This window comes from Vigna umbellata, chromosome 3 (genome assembly GCF_029865625.1).
Source record: "Vigna umbellata cultivar VRB3 chromosome 3, Vumbellata_1.0, whole genome shotgun sequence".
In the NCBI taxonomy this organism is placed as follows: Eukaryota; Viridiplantae; Streptophyta; class Magnoliopsida; order Fabales; family Fabaceae; genus Vigna; species Vigna umbellata.
In genome coordinates, this window is record NC_142167.1 from 50,596,805 (window position 1) to 50,615,503 (window position 18,699).

The following is an 18,699-nucleotide window of genomic DNA, read 5'->3' on the forward strand; positions in this document are numbered from 1 at the left end:
AATGCCTTTTCAGCTTGCCAGCACTGTGCAATTGGAATTGGGTTGGACATATGTTAAATCGAGTAGTACTGTAAGGGAAATTGCTTCCTGAACCCCTAAATTACTAAATGCAACCTCCCAATACTGAGAAAATCACTCTTCACTGTTAACACCACACCACATCATCACTACCACCACTGCCTTCAACACATCACTAGAAGAATAGCGGAAGACTAAAAAAATGATTTTTAAACATATTTCATACGCTATGAAGATCACGTTTCAAATATTTTGTTCCAAAAAAATTGTTTTAAAAATGTTCCGGAGAGCTTCAGAAATATGTAATCCGAAAGTCACTATTTTTAATAGCTAAAATATTTATTTGAAAAATATGAGGTGTGCAAGAAAAAGTTGTGGGGTGCAGGAAGTAAAAGCCGTTACATGTTTCTTATTGAATCCAAGCTATTACATGGTTTTGCACATTAAATTAACAGCAGCAGTAGCTAAGGAGTACCAACTTATCATGAAACCTAGTTTATTGACATTTAGTTACATTTTCTAATAAAGAAAGACCAAGCGTGAGTAGTGTGATATTTATGCGTATGGAATTATATATATATATATTAAAATATAAAATAGCAGCCAAACGTGACATGTCCAAGTTTTTTTTACTCTAATACTTGAGAAAAAGGACCAGGGAAAGAAAATTCACGAAGATGGTAAAAAGAAAACTCCTAATTTGGGAGAAAAAACAAAAGCACTAGTGGGCCTCTTTTTTTAACCTTAGCGTTCATTTTCCTTTCACAGGTCCCAAAATACATCCACGTTTCAAAAGCTAAAGCAATAATATTCTGAGTTTTCCATTTATAAAGCTCCTTTGCGAGTCATTCATCACCATCAATGGCTTCCATGAGCTCTCTGAAAATGATTTCTTCCCTCAAACTCTCCCGTTCAAGTTCTATCTCTCCTCTTCAAAGCCGAAAGAAAGTAGGTTCTAGTCTCTTTCAATCCCTCCCAACAAAAACATTAAAATTCTCACCTAGTCTTGTCTCCACCTCTAGAAGAAGTACCAACCACATCACAACCACAGCATTCTTCTTCAATAACCAAAAGCAGCATCAAGATTCTCAAAAGCCAGGTAAGTGCTTAGAGAACTAGTTTCCTCTCTGCAATCGCTTTGAGTAGCATTTTTTTAACATTAGTTGTAGAGAACTAGCTAGCACTCCTCACAAATAAATTTGTTCATTTATCAGTCAAAGTTCAAGAACTCTTTGTCTATGAGATCAATGAAAGGGACAGAGGCAGCCCTGCATTTCTGAAGCTAAGCCAGAAGGAAGTGAACTCTTTAGGAGATTTAGTGCCTTTCAGCAACAAATTATACTCTGGAAACTTGGAAAAGAGATTAGGGATAACTGCAGGCTTATGTGTGCTCATACAGCATGTTCCGGAGAAAAAGGGGGACAGATATGAGGCCGTTTACAGCTTCTACTTCGGAGACTATGGCCATATATCAGTTCAAGGAGCTTATCTCACATACCAAGACACATACCTTGCTGTTACAGGAGGTTCTGGAATCTTTGAAGGTGTCTATGGACAAGTCAAACTTCAACAACTTGTGTTCCCTTTCAAGTTGTTCTACACCTTCTACTTGAAGGGTATTCCTGATTTGCCTGCTGAACTCCTTGGGAACCCTGTTCAACCTTCACCAGCAGTTGAGCCATCTCCAGCTGCTAAGGCTACTGAGCCTCACGCCTGCATCACAAACTTCACCGATTGATGATCCAACCGAGCCCTTTTTCTTCTTTCAGAAAGTTTTAATTTTTCTTTGGTCCCAGAATAAATAAAGTCTTGCTGTTCAATATTTACTATATCATTGAATCTTCTTTTGGCTATGTTGGACTACATTTAGCAGATGTACTAGGTTAAACATCATTGGAGTTTCGTTTGTGCTCATAACTGGGGGAGGCTATTCTTGAAACAACAGTTCGATCATGAGTTTAAATTTGAAATAGTGATGAATCTTTTGACAGCTATTATTTTTAGTTTTCTTTTTCTGAAGTTGGTAAGAGGACAGACAGAGAAGCGTACTATAGGAAGCACTGTTTGAACAGAACATTGATTGATATTTGAAGCCTGTTTGTGATTAAATTAATGAAAGGTCTCATCTATGTTCATGTGACCCCTTATGGAATGAAATTATTCGTACATATTATTGGACTTAAAATATTTAGCGCTGCACTCTTTGATTGAAAGTAATAAGGTTTAATAGCCAATTTAGTCCCCACTTTGGTTGAAAAATCTCAATTTAGTCCCTCGTTATAAAAGTGTTTTACATTAGTCCTAACTTTTAAAATAGTGGGTCAGATTGGTCCCTTTCGTTAAATATAAGTTAACGAAATTAATGGATGATGATGTGACACAGCTAAAAGCTGATGTGTTAGATTGGTCCCTCGTTAGCTTTAAGTTGTGTCACATCATCATCCATTAATTTTGTTAACTTATATTTAACAGAAAGGACCAATCTGACCCACTATTTTAAAAGTTAGGACTAATTCAAAACACTTTTATAACGAGGGACTAAATTGAGATTTTTCAATCAAAGTGAGGACTAAATTGGTTATTAAACCAAAGTAATAACTGCAAAAGCTAGAAAAATGATAGTCTGAATGAAGAAACGTGGTAGGGCACACTTTTAGAAGTGCAGTGACATGTGGGTTGTGGCTGAGAAAAACAGCTTCGACCAAAGGAGAAAGGCAAAATGACATTGAAGATGACGACAGATAATAACTCAGTTGCATAGTGGCTGTTACATTTACAAATCGTGCATAGTTGACTATTTTATGTGGAGAATTCCATCATGCTATAAATTTTATTTAAATGGAATCCAATGTATGGCCTACAAATATTAAATTTTATTTAATATATAAGACTGGGCAAGTGGTTGATATTATCATCTTTATTAATTGGATTCTCCTTTGTCCTTTGTGGTGTGTTTGGTAGAATAGTGAGAGTACAAATAGAAATGATACAAACAAATAGGTTTATTTTTGTATCTTATTGATAAATTTTTTATCCTATTTTTCATCCATTTTTTACTATTTGTTTCTATTATTTTCTGTTTGTTTTCTACTAAAGAAAAATATAAGCTTTCGTGTAAGTTCGAGTTAATCTTATTGTTTTACTTTTTTCGAAAGCTTCTTCTTCATGAACTCTTTCCGTTTGAAGTCATTTTCCATCTTTAACTTTAAAAAATATATAAGTTTGAAATCAATTTTCTCAAGCAATTTGCCCTTCCTAACAAAGATTGCATTTGCTTTCTATTTCTAGACGAGACGTCGAAGTCTTGATCATTGCCTTTGTTTTATTTTTTAACCTGAATTCCTTTTATATGAACAATTAATTCTAAAATGCCACAAATCCAAAAACAACTTTTATATTCATTTGCAATTCATATTTCTTATTCTTCAAAGGTTAATTATGTTTTCTCATTTTTTCAAATGATAACATTCAGTCTACATCCTTCTCTCACTACCAATTTTCAAAGCACAGTGGAAGAAATTTCGTGTCGTGTCATTTCTAACTATAACTGCAGTTTCAACAATTGCCACCGAAACTATCCTGTTTGGGGTATTTCTTCCTGCACCTCATCAATTTCTTCCTGCACTCCACATTTTGCAATTCCATTCCTACCCTTCTGGATTTTATTTGAAGTTGTCTCCGTGGAGACCTTCCCATGCGCAGCTTACATGTGTTGTGGTATGGGGTCTTTGAAAACTATGGTGAATGTGTTGCTTAGCTGTTGGTGAGGTATTGGGACGTTTCGGGATCGTGGAATGCAGTGTGGTTCTCATTTTCATGGTGCATTATTGGTTACCCGGAAAATACAAGCAGCTTCCGGAAAACATGATCCAGAATAGGGTTGGGAGGGGTAAATTGGTTTCGGATTACTGATTCCAGACTAATAGTATATGGTTCCATTTAGTATGGTGAGATATTGTTTTTCATTTTGCTATATAAACAACCTTTTGTAAGACTTGAAATACACACTCAAATAAACATACTTCTTAGAATAGTTATACATATAGACCTAAAAAATAAAAATACTTCTTAGAATAGTTATAGATGTAGACCTAAAAAATGTATGATCACTACGTAAAATTCTCGTTTATTTTTTTTTCTTCTTATTTCTTTTTTCTTCTTATTTCTTTTTTTCTAACAATTGGTATCAAAAGTTAATTTCTTAGTATGTTTTTTGGTTGCAGTTTTGTCCGATCTTTTACATTAAAAATATTTAGTTTTTTTTCTTGACAATCTCATTTAAAGAAATAGTGGGAGCTTTATTCAAAAGTAGCATAGCAATGGCATGGGAAGAAGGGAAAGTGAAGATTAAATGGTAGTGACTTCTGGTTTTGGAAGATACTGATAAAAGACTATCTGTATAAAAAAAATTGTATCTACCCTTAACACGTCATAATCAGACGACATGGAACAATTAGATTGAGAGTTGTTAGATTGACAAACAATCAGTGTGATCTAGTAGACATTAGCCAAGAATGTTATGTTCAACATCATGATTGAGAAAATAATGTAGATTTGATGCACACATTGTCAATATGTTTAAATCATTTGTAGTTAATAAAGTGTATTTGATTCGTAGGCTAGTCAACCTCAAAAAGAGTAAAGGTATCTTGGTACTCTTCATATTAGTGAATTTAATAAAATTATTGCGCATTTGACATCAGTACATATAACTTTTGATGATAACGTAAAAGCATTAGTTTTATTATCATCTCTTTCAAAAAATTTGGATGCAACTGTTACTTCAGTTAGTAATTCTGCGAGTAATAGGAAGTTAAAATTTGATAACATTAACTTGATCTTAGGCGAAGATGTTTGCAGAAAAATATTAGAAGAATCTTCTAGTTCTAATTCTGGTTTAGCATTGTGTACTAAAATTATAGGAAGAAGTAGTTAGAAAAGTTAATTATAATCAAGGCTGAGGCAAATGAAAGTCTAGAGGGAGATTATAAACAAAAGTCCAAAATGATATCACTTGTTTGAATTTTCAGAAAAATGGTCACTTTACAAATTAATGTTAGGCTTTAAGGAAAAATAAATAATCAAAAGAAGCAAGATGATGATCAATCAACAAATGCAATAATTAATGAAATTGTAGATGCACCGATATGTAGTTTAGATAGTTCCATTGATTCATGGATTATGGACTAAGGTGCGCCATTTCATACTCCACCTTCCTTAGAACTACTATCTAACTACGTTTCAGGAAAGTTTGGGAAAGTCTACCTTGTATATGAAAAATCTCTTGATATTATGGGAAGATGTGATATTAAGTTCAGAACCTCTAACGGAAGCTCGTGGACTTTGAATAATGTCATATATATATATATATATATATATATATATATATATATATATATATTCCTGCCTTAAAGAAAAAATTAATATCTATAGGATAGTTGGATGATGAGGGGCATTACACTACTTTTGGAGAAGGATACTAAAAGGTAATGAAAGGTAATCTTGTTGTCGCTTGTAAAAAGAAGTAAGGATATGTTTACATGATTGTAGATGAGGATATGATATCAGCTGTAGAAGTTGACTATAGTTCCTTTCTGTGACATCATTCACTTAGGTATATGAGTGACGTAACGCCTCGATTTCACGGTGTCATAAGTCATAATTAAACCAAAATATTTCAGCATTCGTATAACGCAGAAACATATATAAAACCTCAACATTTAAAACATGTGGAATTAAATCAAATCATATTAGTTCCAAAAGCATTAACTAATTACATAGTTTCGAAATTAATGAAAATAACTAAGAAAATAATAATCCAATTACATTATTCCAAAAGTTTGTATCATAACTAACTTTAAATAACCCTAAGTCTTTCCCGTTTTCTCGTATATCTATCATGCATCTGTAACATTATCTGCTCATGTATAAACCATTATACGATCATCACAACAATCACAAATAACAACAACAAACAAGTATAGGGTAAGTTACACTTAAGATAAACAATAACAATACAATATATGAATATCAAATAAACACTATATACTAACAACATGCAAACCTCATCCTTATTGTTATTAACCTTACGATCACTAATCCTCTAATCATCATCATAAATTTCTCAACCCTCATTGCCGTCATGAACATTCCCACACAACCCATCGATCTATCACTTCATCGACCTTATCACTATCATCACCATTATTGTTACCATCAAGAACACCATAACAACATCGCCATCATCATTAACTTCATTACGAGAATTACCAACACCATGAACATCCTCATGCACATCATCATGAAGAACATCATCATGAAAGACATTACAAGGGGTCAAACCCGATGAGTGCAATATGAATAGTGCTTTTTAAAAAGGTTATTTTATTCGGTCCGACTCGGCCTATCACAGGTTGACACTTAATAAGTCGATTCGACTTGACTCACTTATTAATGAGTCTAAAAAATTTCAATATGGTCTGACACCATTGGTTGATGTTTTAAAATTGACTCATTTAATTACAGGTTTTTTTTTCTTCCATTCTAAAAAAAATAACATTTTCTTTCTAATTGAAATCTAAATAAAATTCAATTCTAATGATGTTAATAATATTCCTTAAAAATAAAAAATTGGGTGGATTGGTGAGCCAACCTAACTCACCTTAGGTTGGTAATCCAAAAAACAAAACAAATTTTGTAATATAATAATATAACTTTAAAAAATTAAATATTAAATGAGTTGGTGAGTTAACTCGACTCATCATGGGTTCGACTCAAGTAAGCCAGATTTTTAGTGGATCGAGTTTAAAATTAACCTATATTGAATTTTTCTTAAATCCAACCTGATCTAAACTCGTAATAAACCGAGTTAACTCACAAATTCGAACTCGTTTTGACAGCACTAAATATGTGATATTATTGTGTTTAATGTCTCGATATTGATATTACAAAGAAGAAACAACTTACAATGTAGAAAGAATACGGTCTATAAACAAATAGATATTGTTGTGAGAATACATTTTCTAATTTATTTATTAATATTTTATAAACATTGATTTTTTATTTTTAATTTAATTATTGATTTAAGAACTTAACTAAATAAATCAATACAAAAATTCATATGGTTTAGACATGAATTATTGGTATTTTCCTAATCGTTTGAATATAACTTAATTTAACATTTGAATTTTGAATTTATTCATAAACATTAATAAAATTAATAAAGAATAAAAATTTAATGTTAGAAAGTTGTATGCAAAACAAACAATAAAGGTCTTTGAAACCTACATTGAAAATAGGAATTATATATGACAATTTAACAGAACTAGAAAAAAAAATATGAAAAATGAATGTTCAAATTTTAACTAGAAATATAGAAGTGAAGTTAATATATCTGACATAAAAATAAAGTGTATCGTTATAACATAAATATATTAATTGATTATTAATTATTTATATTGATAATTATATATTGCACAAATATGTACAAAGTTTAGTTATATATATAAATACATACTTTGAACTAATTATTTATATGCACTATAATTTAGTTGAAACATATGTGGTGATAATAGATTAGATAAGGATGATGATAGATTATAAATTCATAATTGCTAAATAATCAATCTTTTTTCACATATTAATAAAATAGTGTTTATTCATTATGTATGAAAACATAACTTAATTAACAAAATAATTTTTTGTGAAAAAAATTGTAATATATATATTCAGAGGATAAGAAATTCTTGGTAAAAGAAAAAAAGGTCAACACTCCACCAATAATAAATATAAAAAAAATATGGTATTTAGAATACCAAGGATGTCTGATGTTTAGTTAATCAATAAAAAGTAAATAAACACTATAACAGTAAAATTGCCTACTTAACAGGGAACTAGACCATTTAAACGTTAAAGTAGTTGTTACTCTGAATTGAATCTTTTGCCTCGGATCTGAAGCTTATGTCTCTAATGTTACTTCTCTATCATCCTACACTGAACTCTTGTGCTTATAATGCTTTTGAGAATTGTTTTTTCCCAATAACCAGACAAACATTATTTAATGATTCAGGTTACTTGGATCCATGTAGCAAAGCTAAAAGCAAAAGCAAAGAGTTTTTTTCCCTTGGAAGATCCAAGCATGCATGCACAGTATTAAAATTTATTCTCTTTTGTTTTTTCAATCTTTCCATTTTCTTCTGCTCTCAATCTGCTTTTCATGCTACAAAAGAAGAAAGAGGGAGCGAAAAGCATAAAAGGAGGCAAGATATATATATATAAGTACAAGCACAAAGATAAAGCCTCGAGCAAAGAACAAAGATCAGAAATGACCATGTACATGCATTATTATTTCATGAATGATTGCTTCTGATCACTATTATAGCATGATGATGAATAATTGAAACTGTTGCAAAATTATTACTGACCAAAACTTTCATAATCTTTAACGTTAACTCGTAATTAAACAGTCAAATAATCCTTTTTGAAGCCAAAAGTTAAAATAACAGGAACACGTGTTGGAAGTACTTACTTACTACACTGCAATAATGTATACCTGGTAACAAGCAACAAAGGATGACGGATGAATTAAGGTGGAGGTTGTACAAAGTTACAACAATGTCAGATTCTAATTAATGATTAATTAATTAATTTCCATAGTAGTGGGGGAAGGGTTAAAAAAGTGGGTGAAGGGGGTAATAATAAGAACAAAAGTGCTGAAGATGTTTTGTAGTATCTGTTTGTAGATGGTCTGAAAAGGCAAAAGGCAGCCCTTTGGGTGAAACCCCAAAAACAGCAACACATAGCAGTGCTTCATCTATCGTTACCCACACACACTGACAGTATCAATCCATCAAAGGTGTGTCACCAGTGCAGTGCTAGTCCATGCTCAGTAAGTATCACTGACCACTCAAACAAAATTGATGCTCTCTCTTACCTTTTTTTTATATAACAAAAATTTTATTTTTCCTAATCACACAAACATTTACATATATAATGTATCTATAAGATTTGTTTAGTCATAAAAAGTAAATAAGATGTTTACGCCCTTTGTTTAAACATCTCTTTGAATGGTAAAACAAACTTTACTATACGATCAATAAGTTAAGATGAATTGAAATGATTAAAGATGGTTAACCATATTCTTTAACAAAAGATTAGTTATGAATATCTATCAATTTTTCAAACAATCTAAGTCTCTCTCTCTACTGGTATGTGTTTCCCTCTTTCTTTTTCTCTGCGTGATATCTATGGCTATATGGCTATGCAAATGCAAAGTTTTGAACAGTAGAATCTGTGACTGCCCCTGTCTGCATGTCTGTCTTTCATCTGCAGTCACTGAATACTCTTGACTAGCTCTTGGTGACTCTCTCTCTCATTATCACAGGAAAAAGTAGCATGAAAAAGAAAATGTCCTTTAATTAGATAAGACTGTCACTTCTGCCATTAAATGCAAGAACCTTAGCTTTCATTTCACTGTTTGTCTCCATCTTCTCGCATCCTTCTCTCTCAGAGAGACAACAGACAAAGGTTCAGTGTCTAATTCATCCACCCAAATCTTAGTTACAACGAAAATCTACCAAAGTAAATAACCACCAATGACTTGTCTTACATCAATTTTTAACCAATTTTATATCTGCACATTTCTTAATATTAGACTTGTGAGGTTTATCTAATACTGAGAAGTGATAAAAAAATATTCCATAGCACATCTTCCACAATTAGATAAGTGTGATCATTATATTTTATCATTGAGTAAAATTTGATAATATTATAACTTCTAAAAACAACAAGTTAAAAAATATAGTGAAGAATACCCATTATATAGTATTAGTAGACAAGATTCATATCATACTAATAGTATAAAGAGCTGGTTAAGAAAGTTGTATTACTTTGCTATGTCCTTTTTTTTTAATATTTCTGAAAGTTTAACTACTGATGTAATACTAATACAGTAAAAAGGACATTTTTCTTAGTTTTTCTACATTATATTAAATGGTTTAAGCATTAACATAGAAAAATATTTTGGAATACAGACCTAGAATGGTATTGTTTATAATTGTAAGAAATAAATAAGTAATTAAACCTGGTAAAGTAGAGAGAAAATGGATGAGAAGAGAATCTATTAGAGAATCCACTCTACACTTTATTGTTGTTGTTATTATTAATTAAAACCAAAAACCACTTCATTACTGTTATAACCTTCATCATCATCTTCTAAATCAAACTCCTCTTCATCATCCTCACCGAACAAGTCATCCTCCCCAATCTGATCACAACTCTCGACAGTGTGTGGAGCGTGGCCATCACCAAAGGCACGAACATGGTCTTTGAGGGACCTCTTGTGCTTGAAATCAGAGCCACAGATGCAGAACCAAAGCTTACCACAGTTTTTCTCGTGTGTCCTCCAATCCCCTCTCACAGCAAAAGGTTTGCCACACTTTCTGCACCCAAAAGGCTTTGCTCCGTGCTTCCTCTTGTAATGAGTCTGAAGAGTCCTGAAGTCCTTCAATGGCCTTGACCTTGGATGGTCTATGTTGTTTTTGCAACCCTCAGCACAACAATAGCAGGGAAGCCTCAGCATCGAAGAAGCTGGTTTTGCTCCTCTCAGTGACTCAGGTCCTTTCCTATATTGTGAACCGTGTCCCCACATGTGCATCTACTTTGTTACAATGCATTAGGGAAATTTGTATTACATACTATTGATTAATGCACCACTCGACCATGAAACAAAAGCAATAAACTGCGAAAGCAATGAAAATATATTCGTGCTCACAAAAATATTTTTTGTTATGTATTTTGGTAAGAGGGATGACAAAGGTACACAAAAAATGGGATGGATTGAGGTGAAAATATAAGGAAGATAAGATAAGAAGAGAAAAACAATAGATATTTGGTCATGAATAATGTTCGGCATTCTTTTGGGTTGTGAAAGGGTTAATTAAATCACAAAGTCATGATTAAAGGTGATGGAAAGGGAAGAACTAGAGATAACAAAAGAGTAGTGATTTTGAAACAAATCACAGCTATTTTCTGTAAGAAAGAAAGCAGAAGCATTCAAAGAAGGATGACTAATGGTGTCAAATTCAAACGTTAAATAGAGATAGTGTAATATAAATCTCTGATAAAAAAGAGGTGGTGGTTTTTCTTTTACATACTTTCTTTCAAATCATTTTCACCTAGGCTTTAAAATTGATCATGAAATTATGATGGAGTTGATAGCTACACATTTTTGACTGATTTTTTGTTTTTATTTTTTTCAGATGCGGTTGATTTATCACCTGCATGTTGTTGAAACGGTTGAACATTTTGTTGCAGACAGTGCAAGAGAACTGGGTGGGTCCGATGAGGATTTGAGCCGGAGAAGGGATCCAGTACTGGCCCTGAGTGGGAGCAGAAGCCAAATGAAGATCAGGCTTGGTGGTGGTGGTGGTGGTGGTGATAGGACTGTTGGGTGAAGCGGTGGGATTGGGAAGGCCAATGTGAAGGGCCACAGTTACGCCTCTCTGGTCATCAGAGGTAGGGTTATGCTGATAATGGTGAAGAGTGGAAGGGAGGTTTGAGGAGGAGGAGGAGGAGGAAGTGCCTTTGGGGTGGTGGTGCAGTTGGCCGGGAGGGCCAAGAGAGAGGGAGATGGAAGCCTCATCCACAGGTTCTTGATGATGATGATGAGGTTCCAAGAAGGCAGTATTACCAGGACAGGAAGATATGTAGGAGAAAGGGTGAGTCTGCATGGTTTGATCTTTGAGAAAATGGTTGATGGTGTGTCTTAATGTTATTGTATGATATGGTGAGAGAAGAAGGTGGTGGTTAGGTAGGAGAGAGTAGAATAGAGAGGGAGAGAGGGTTTTGTGAGTGAGAATGTAAGTGGGGACGAGAGAGGCAATAAATAAACAAATCTCGAGGATGTTAACTTTGGCTTCTTGCATTTTCAACATTGAAATACAGTTATTCTAATCAAGAAAACAGCTTATAATATATACCAAGTTTTATAATGTTCATGTGAAAAGCTGCAGATAAAACGTGGTCATGCAGTAATCACAGACATCCTTAAAAGCTTTGACACTGTAATTAAAATAGATATCACAGACTTTTTCCTAAAACATTGCAATGTACACATCTAAAATCAACATCAACACTAACCAATCCAGCTGGTTTTGAACCTTTTTTTTTTCTGAGTTCTATAAACAAATTAAAAATGCGAGTGAAAAAAGTTGGTTTAAAAATGATCAGAGAGTGTTTTGTTTTGTATAAAAGTTAATTAATCATGAATAAAAGTTTGTATAAAACTGTGTTGGAGTGGCATGAGTGTGTATGCGTACGTGGAATGAAGGAAAAATGGTGATATGATGCATTTTGGCGTGTTTGGGAATAGAGGAGACACAGCACCGGCAAAGGAGGAAAGTGTGAGAGGAGCAATGAGGCAAAGGAGGATGCAATGCATAGAATATCGCACCAATATACGACACTATAGTAGCAGCACTGCCATAACCTCTTCCTTTCTCTCTCTCTGTCTCATATATATTAGTGTTTCATGCTACCATCAACATTATATTCTCAAAAGCCTATGTACAACTCTCTAAAATCTTCTTATTACTCTTTTTTCCTTCTGCTTCTTTTTAACTACAACAGTACCGGTTTCTTTTATCTTCCTAAACATTTACATAGAAAATCAAATATCAAAGAACTTCACATAGAAAAAAAAAACATCAAACACGCTACTTTTGTTCTTAAGTCAAAACACATTAATATATGTTTTGGCGGCATATGAAACATTTCATTAAAGTTCTTTTGTGTGAACAAAAATCATGGGAGTAATGTCAAAATGAGTTGATTTTAATGTACAAAACAATAATTTATATCCAACTTTCTCTATACCATAATTTGCCATATATATTTTTAGTTTTTCTCAGTTCCTTTATTTACTTTCCATTATCTACATTTTACTTCATCCTATACACGGCAACAATTTCAACGTTTTCCTTAATGATAATAAGTTACTAAATGAAAATTTTCAACATTTAATGCATTATTTCTAGTTGATCTAATATAGTGTTGTCTTTATTGAATAAGAAATCTTTAAAACACTCTCTCGTGCAAAAGTGTATACACAGCAAATGTGATATATGTGGGTGCTTTGATACTAAATGGAAACCTAACAAATAAAAAACTTTATTAAAATAGATTTTACATAAAAAGTGAAGTTTTAAATTTAACCTTACAAAATTTAAAATTTGTATCAATCTTATCTTCAATATATTTTATACTTATTGAAATCATAAAAAAAGTTTAAAATAACTGGAGAAACTGCTTATGTAAAAATATAAGAAGCAAAGCTCTCACAAATATTTACAAAATTTATATGCATTAAAAAAATAGAATAATTGTATTATGACACACTTTTACCTTCATTTGGCTAAAATGGTAATAAAAATATAAATTTCTGTATTTTTTCAAGAAAGAGGAAAGTAAAAAATAAGAAAGAGTAGTGTCAAATGAATCTAAATATATCTTTTTTTTTCAAAAATATCATAGTAACATTTGTGTGTTTTAATGAAAAGAAAAAAAAATATACACATATGTACTGACTTTTTCCCCTAAGGTTTATTGTTTTTGAATTCTGTTGTCTCTTTTTATGATCATGTTGCTTTCTATTTCTGATATCTTCGACCCTAAAATGGAGTCCTTTTTGATAGCCCTAGAGTGTGCAGGAAAGCAAAGGGTGAAGTTCAATAATTGTGAGGCTGTTATATTAATATTAACAATAATGTTCATGTATGGGTGTGTGAGAGATGTTGTGCCCACATTTACTGAGTCTAAAAAGTTGAGAGTGAGTGGGCGATGGCACAGTCCCTTTCGGTTTCAGAGAGAGTGAGAAAAATCAGGAAAAATGGAAAAGTGAGAGGGTATAAGAAGAACAGAGGGAGTAGACATGGAGAACTGTAGAAGGTGGAGGCGTGTGTGTGTGTCTCTCTCTCCCCCACTTTGTTATTACCAGAAAGGATACTGAGAGCGACCCTGATGTTGATGCTGATAGTGATGCTAATGCAACGGAAGTGATAGTTGCACTGTGTAATTACAACGTAAACCAACACCTTTCTGTCTCCAGTCACAGATTGTAGAAAGGAGAAACATCTGTTTTAATAATGTCTTCTCTCATACACCATGTGAAACGGGGTTTTCTCACAAACAAACACCAATCAATAATGTATCACTCATGACATGCATAAATCCATACAAACAGACAAATATAGTGTTTCTAATCAACCAATACAACCGTTTCACCCACCCAGAGGGATTATTAACCTTTTTTTCCCTAATAACATGATAAATCATGCTTCCTCAACTTTAAATTCTATTCACTATATTATCATTTTATTAAAGAAATCAGTACAAAAGTAATAAATCTTTTTGATAGTATACTTTTTGATAGTATCATTGAAAATCCGACCAATAATTCATTGTTTTCTTTTCTTCTTTGTTAACTCACTTATTTTCACCTTTAAAAAAAAAAACTTTAGTAAACATACCATCAATGCTCAACCATGTCTTGAACAGAATTTCCTCAAACACATGGGGAAATCATCATATGAAATCATTAAAAGAATCTTCCTGATAAAAAATATGTATATTGGTAAAACTTTTACAAGGCTTTAGTTAAAAGTCCAATCATAAACATTACAATAATAATAGTTAGGGGAATGAAATCATACTATATATATATATATCATTATGACAATATTTTATTATAGTGATAGGGTATAAAATATGGAGATGTCAAATATCAACATTCATAAATGATGAAAATTTGGGGGCAGGAAAATCGTATGAAAAGGGTGGTAAAGAGAACTTTAGAAAAACAATTTATGAAATAAGTTTTCAAAAATTGTGTTGTGAGTGATTGCTATTTTTCCAAATAATATTAATAATGAAAATTTGTGTAACAATCTTTTCTAGTTCATCATCTTTATGTTTTTGGTAGAAAAACTAAACTTGTATCATGGAGAAAATCTATATATCTATATCTATATATAAAGAGAGAGGAAACTTTGGTCGCAACATATATTTAAAAACAAAAACAAAAGGAACATGTGTTAGACAATTCCAAAGTTTTCAAAGCAACATTGTTAGTAGCGCTAGGGCAAATTTATTAGACAAGACTGACATATTGAGATAATTTTACATAAAGTTAAAGTAAAACAACGGGCTTTTCCCCTCTGATCTGGCGAGGTATTATTAGAACAGTAGAAGGTGTGTTCGATTTTGTAAAAAGAAAAGAAAAGAAACGTCGAATAGTTCACGTGTTGGCACGCCCACATAGTAAATTTTTGGGTAACCCTAGTTTGGATATTAGTTATTGTAATGTTTTGGCACCACTGAGAATCTTTTGCATAAGTACCATCACGGGATACAAATGGAGAAATTCTCAATGTTGGACAAAAAGTCAGAGAAATATGGGATGATTCTTTGTCTTGCCTACTCAATCCATTAATGCGAGCACGGTACGTGAACAGTTTACAACTTTTGATAGGAAAGAAGAAAGTAAAAATTAAGAAAAACGAAGGGGACAACATTAATGGGCCGAAGCAAATGGTTGGTGTGGGCCATGTGTTGATTGGACATAGCCCAAAACATAAATAAAACCTTTGATTGACTGTCACACCCATCCCATCAACAAGCATCTTTCTCTAAGCTTTCATTGAGAGAGTCCACCAAAAGGGCTAGTAAAAGGTGAGGTACAACTTCCACTTTCAGAACTTCATCTAAGCTAGGTTCATTATGCCTAGCTTCTTGTAGGGCTCTACCCTATTTTTATCTATGGCTCATATTCAGTTTCCACTCTCCTACACTTTCTAGTTGTTTAATAAGAAGAAGAAACTACATATAGCATAATATTTACCAAACACATAGCTATTTAAACAATGGAATGAATTAATGGCCCTGAATCTTGGACTCATGTCTTTCCCTTTTTGCTTCTAGCTGATTTGATGTTACTCTGAATTTTCCACTCACCACTGTTCTCACTTGTTTAATGTCCATTGCAAACACCAATTCAGTCAAACTAAATCACAATCAAATTAAATGGCCCTCTTGACCTTGCCAAACTATTCACAATCTGTTTCTTTAGCCACACAACTTTTCTTTTTCTGGTTTAGATAACCCACGCTCACCCATTTTTAATGATTTCGCTTGTATTATATTCACACACATTTATACAATGAATCTTTGTAAATTTCAACTTATTAATTGTTTTACAATGAATGATTATTGAGTTGAACTAGGACAAAATATAATTAGCTATTGCTGTACATGTTAGCTCTTCCCGACATAATTTAGATTAATGTTAATTCTATGTATGTTTTTTCATGGAAAGGTAGGAATACACTTTTTCATTGTTGATATTCACTAAATTACAGTGAGAGTGAAATCCATATTATGGTATACACTTTATAATTAAATATTGTATAGAAGAATATCCTTATCATCAAATAATGAATTCTTATTAAATTTTTATGGAAGTATACAAAAGTGTTATATTAATGAAAAAAAAATGTTGATTTTGTTATTAATTAATTAATTTGGACACAGTTAAGCAGCAAGATTATCTAGACTATATGTGAAAATTTATACCAACCTTATTTATGACTCAAGTTCCAAACAAAAGTGTCCAGCATTCACATGGAGGACATTATTACAGAGGCTCTGAACCATGCTAAACACAGTGACAGCATAACTGGCCTTAATGAGCTTGTCCTTACATAACCAGCAGAGGAAATAACATTTTCCCAGACAACATCAAACCGTCAACTCAACAGTTGAAAGAGGAACATCCTCTGGAATCAAAATCAACACTGTCAAAACACTCATGTCATTTCAGATTAACTTAATTGCTGTATATGTTGATACGGAATTAGGGTTTAGGAATTATTAGGACACACCTTTGTGAAAAGAAGAAAGAAAGTGCAACACACATGCATGCATGTTGTTTGTCACCAAATGAAAAAGATGATATTTCTCTTCAAACCCCACGTGACCAAAAGGGGTCCAAACTTGGATAAGAGCAAATTTTGCTTTCTGGTGCATATTAGGTTATGAAGAAAAGAGACATTTTTTTAGGGTAAGTTACTGAGATGAGAAGAGCCCCACTGAAAAGCCATATGGGTTCAATGCTTGGCTACTACTGCAAAGGCAAAGTCTTAAACTAGTCCAGAATTTGAAAGAGGGTTGATGAAAAGGAAGAGAGAGAAGAAATAAAGCTTTGGATTCTATGACATTGATTGAATGAGATGGGCCAAACAAGTACAGAGAAGAACTGTTGGTCATGCATGTTGAGAAGGGTTTGTGAAATTGGTATAAGAAGGACTTTGAATGAAGGAAAGAGAAAAATAAGTATTCCAAATTGTTGTTCTTGTACGAGAAAGGAAACTCGGACAAAGCCAACAGTGGCATCTGAGACTTTCATAGCCGCCCCATCATTGATACGTCACTGCCTCATTTCACAGGTTATGTTATCCTATTCCCAGCTACCCATTATTCAATGCTCTTAGATCTCTCTTACACACACTACTTTCTAACTAGTCATAGACTACATCTTTGACTCCAATTTAGTTTCTCATTTCATGCAGATTTTTATTTTTACTGTTTTTTTTGTAGGATGTAATGTTGATGATGGTATTTGTTCTTGGTTGTAGATATGTTCCGTCTCGTAAGTTAATAGTTTATTGTAAGCATTTCATTACATTCATTAGTTACCTCTTATTGGTGTAATGGACCGCGTCTAGTCAGTTTAAAACAATATGGTCCAACCAGTTAAGAATATCCCATACTGGTCGATTTGATAACATGGACCGAACCGTCACCTTTAAACAACAATTAGGATTAATGATGATTAGCTTAAAATCAAAGCATGATTATTACCAGTTGAGTCATAATTAAGCTGATGTTAATCCGGAATCCATTTTAAAGTTTATAAATACAAATTTGAGGTAGTGAGGTAAGATGGTTACATTGAATATGCATTTATTGCTAATATTGTTGAATCTTTGCTGACTTTGGTATCATAGGACCTTTTGCAGGTAAACTCTTAGTGTCACCGAACAAGGTGAAGGATGAATGGTGACTAGGACAAGCGGTTGGACGAATGGAACATGGAAGACTTATAACATCGATCCATAAACTGAAAAAATTGTAAATAAAGATTTGTTAGAATATTATATCTCAATATCTATGTAATAATTTAAAAATATTTCTAGAACCTTTACTATTTTAAGAAAATGAAACTATATCTAGAGCAAAAACCATTTTTTATAGACTTTTATATAGGTTATAATCTACGCAATATAAAAAGTGACGCAATGACATAATTATAAATATTTTAAGACTTTCTACATCGATTCTAGCTTCAACGAGTTTACATATAGATTGAACTCAAAATCAATATAGAAAGTGGTGTGGTGACAAAACTATAATAAATTATAAAGCTTTTTTATACTCCTTAGACCTAGAACTAGTATAGAAAGTGACTTTTTATATCGATTAGTGACTATAATTAGTATAGAATGTTTAATTTTCTTCTTCCTAGCTTTTGAATTTCACCTCATTCGCCTTTGCACGTAGTGACTGGAACTCTCCTCCCTTCTCGTGAGCAGTTTTCGTCTTCATCTTAATCTTTCCTTCCATTCCAAT

At 32.6% G+C, this 18,699-nt stretch overlaps 2 protein-coding genes across 2 annotated transcripts; one reads left to right on the forward strand and one right to left on the reverse strand.

Annotated features, from left to right (window-relative positions):
- The first annotated feature begins 830 nt into the window (after window positions 1-830).
- Window positions 831-2,008, forward strand: LOC124821977 (allene oxide cyclase, chloroplastic-like). Its single transcript, XM_047293925.2, has 2 exons — window positions 831-1,117; window positions 1,233-2,008. Exons 1-2 carry the CDS (start codon window positions 880-882, stop codon window positions 1,754-1,756), a joined length of 762 nt encoding a protein of 253 aa, XP_047149881.1. The 5' UTR covers window positions 831-879; the 3' UTR covers window positions 1,757-2,008.
- An 8,036-nt stretch (window positions 2,009-10,044) lies between these two features.
- On the reverse strand, window positions 10,045-11,855 carry DOT5 (C2H2-like zinc finger protein). The gene is made up of 2 exons (XM_088110157.1): window positions 11,295-11,855; window positions 10,045-10,672 (listed from the first exon to the last, which is right to left on the reverse strand). Exons 1-2 carry the CDS (start codon window positions 11,745-11,747, stop codon window positions 10,178-10,180), a joined length of 948 nt encoding a protein of 315 aa, XP_087966283.1. The 5' UTR covers window positions 11,748-11,855; the 3' UTR covers window positions 10,045-10,177.
- Window positions 11,856-18,699: the final 6,844 nt, after the last annotated feature.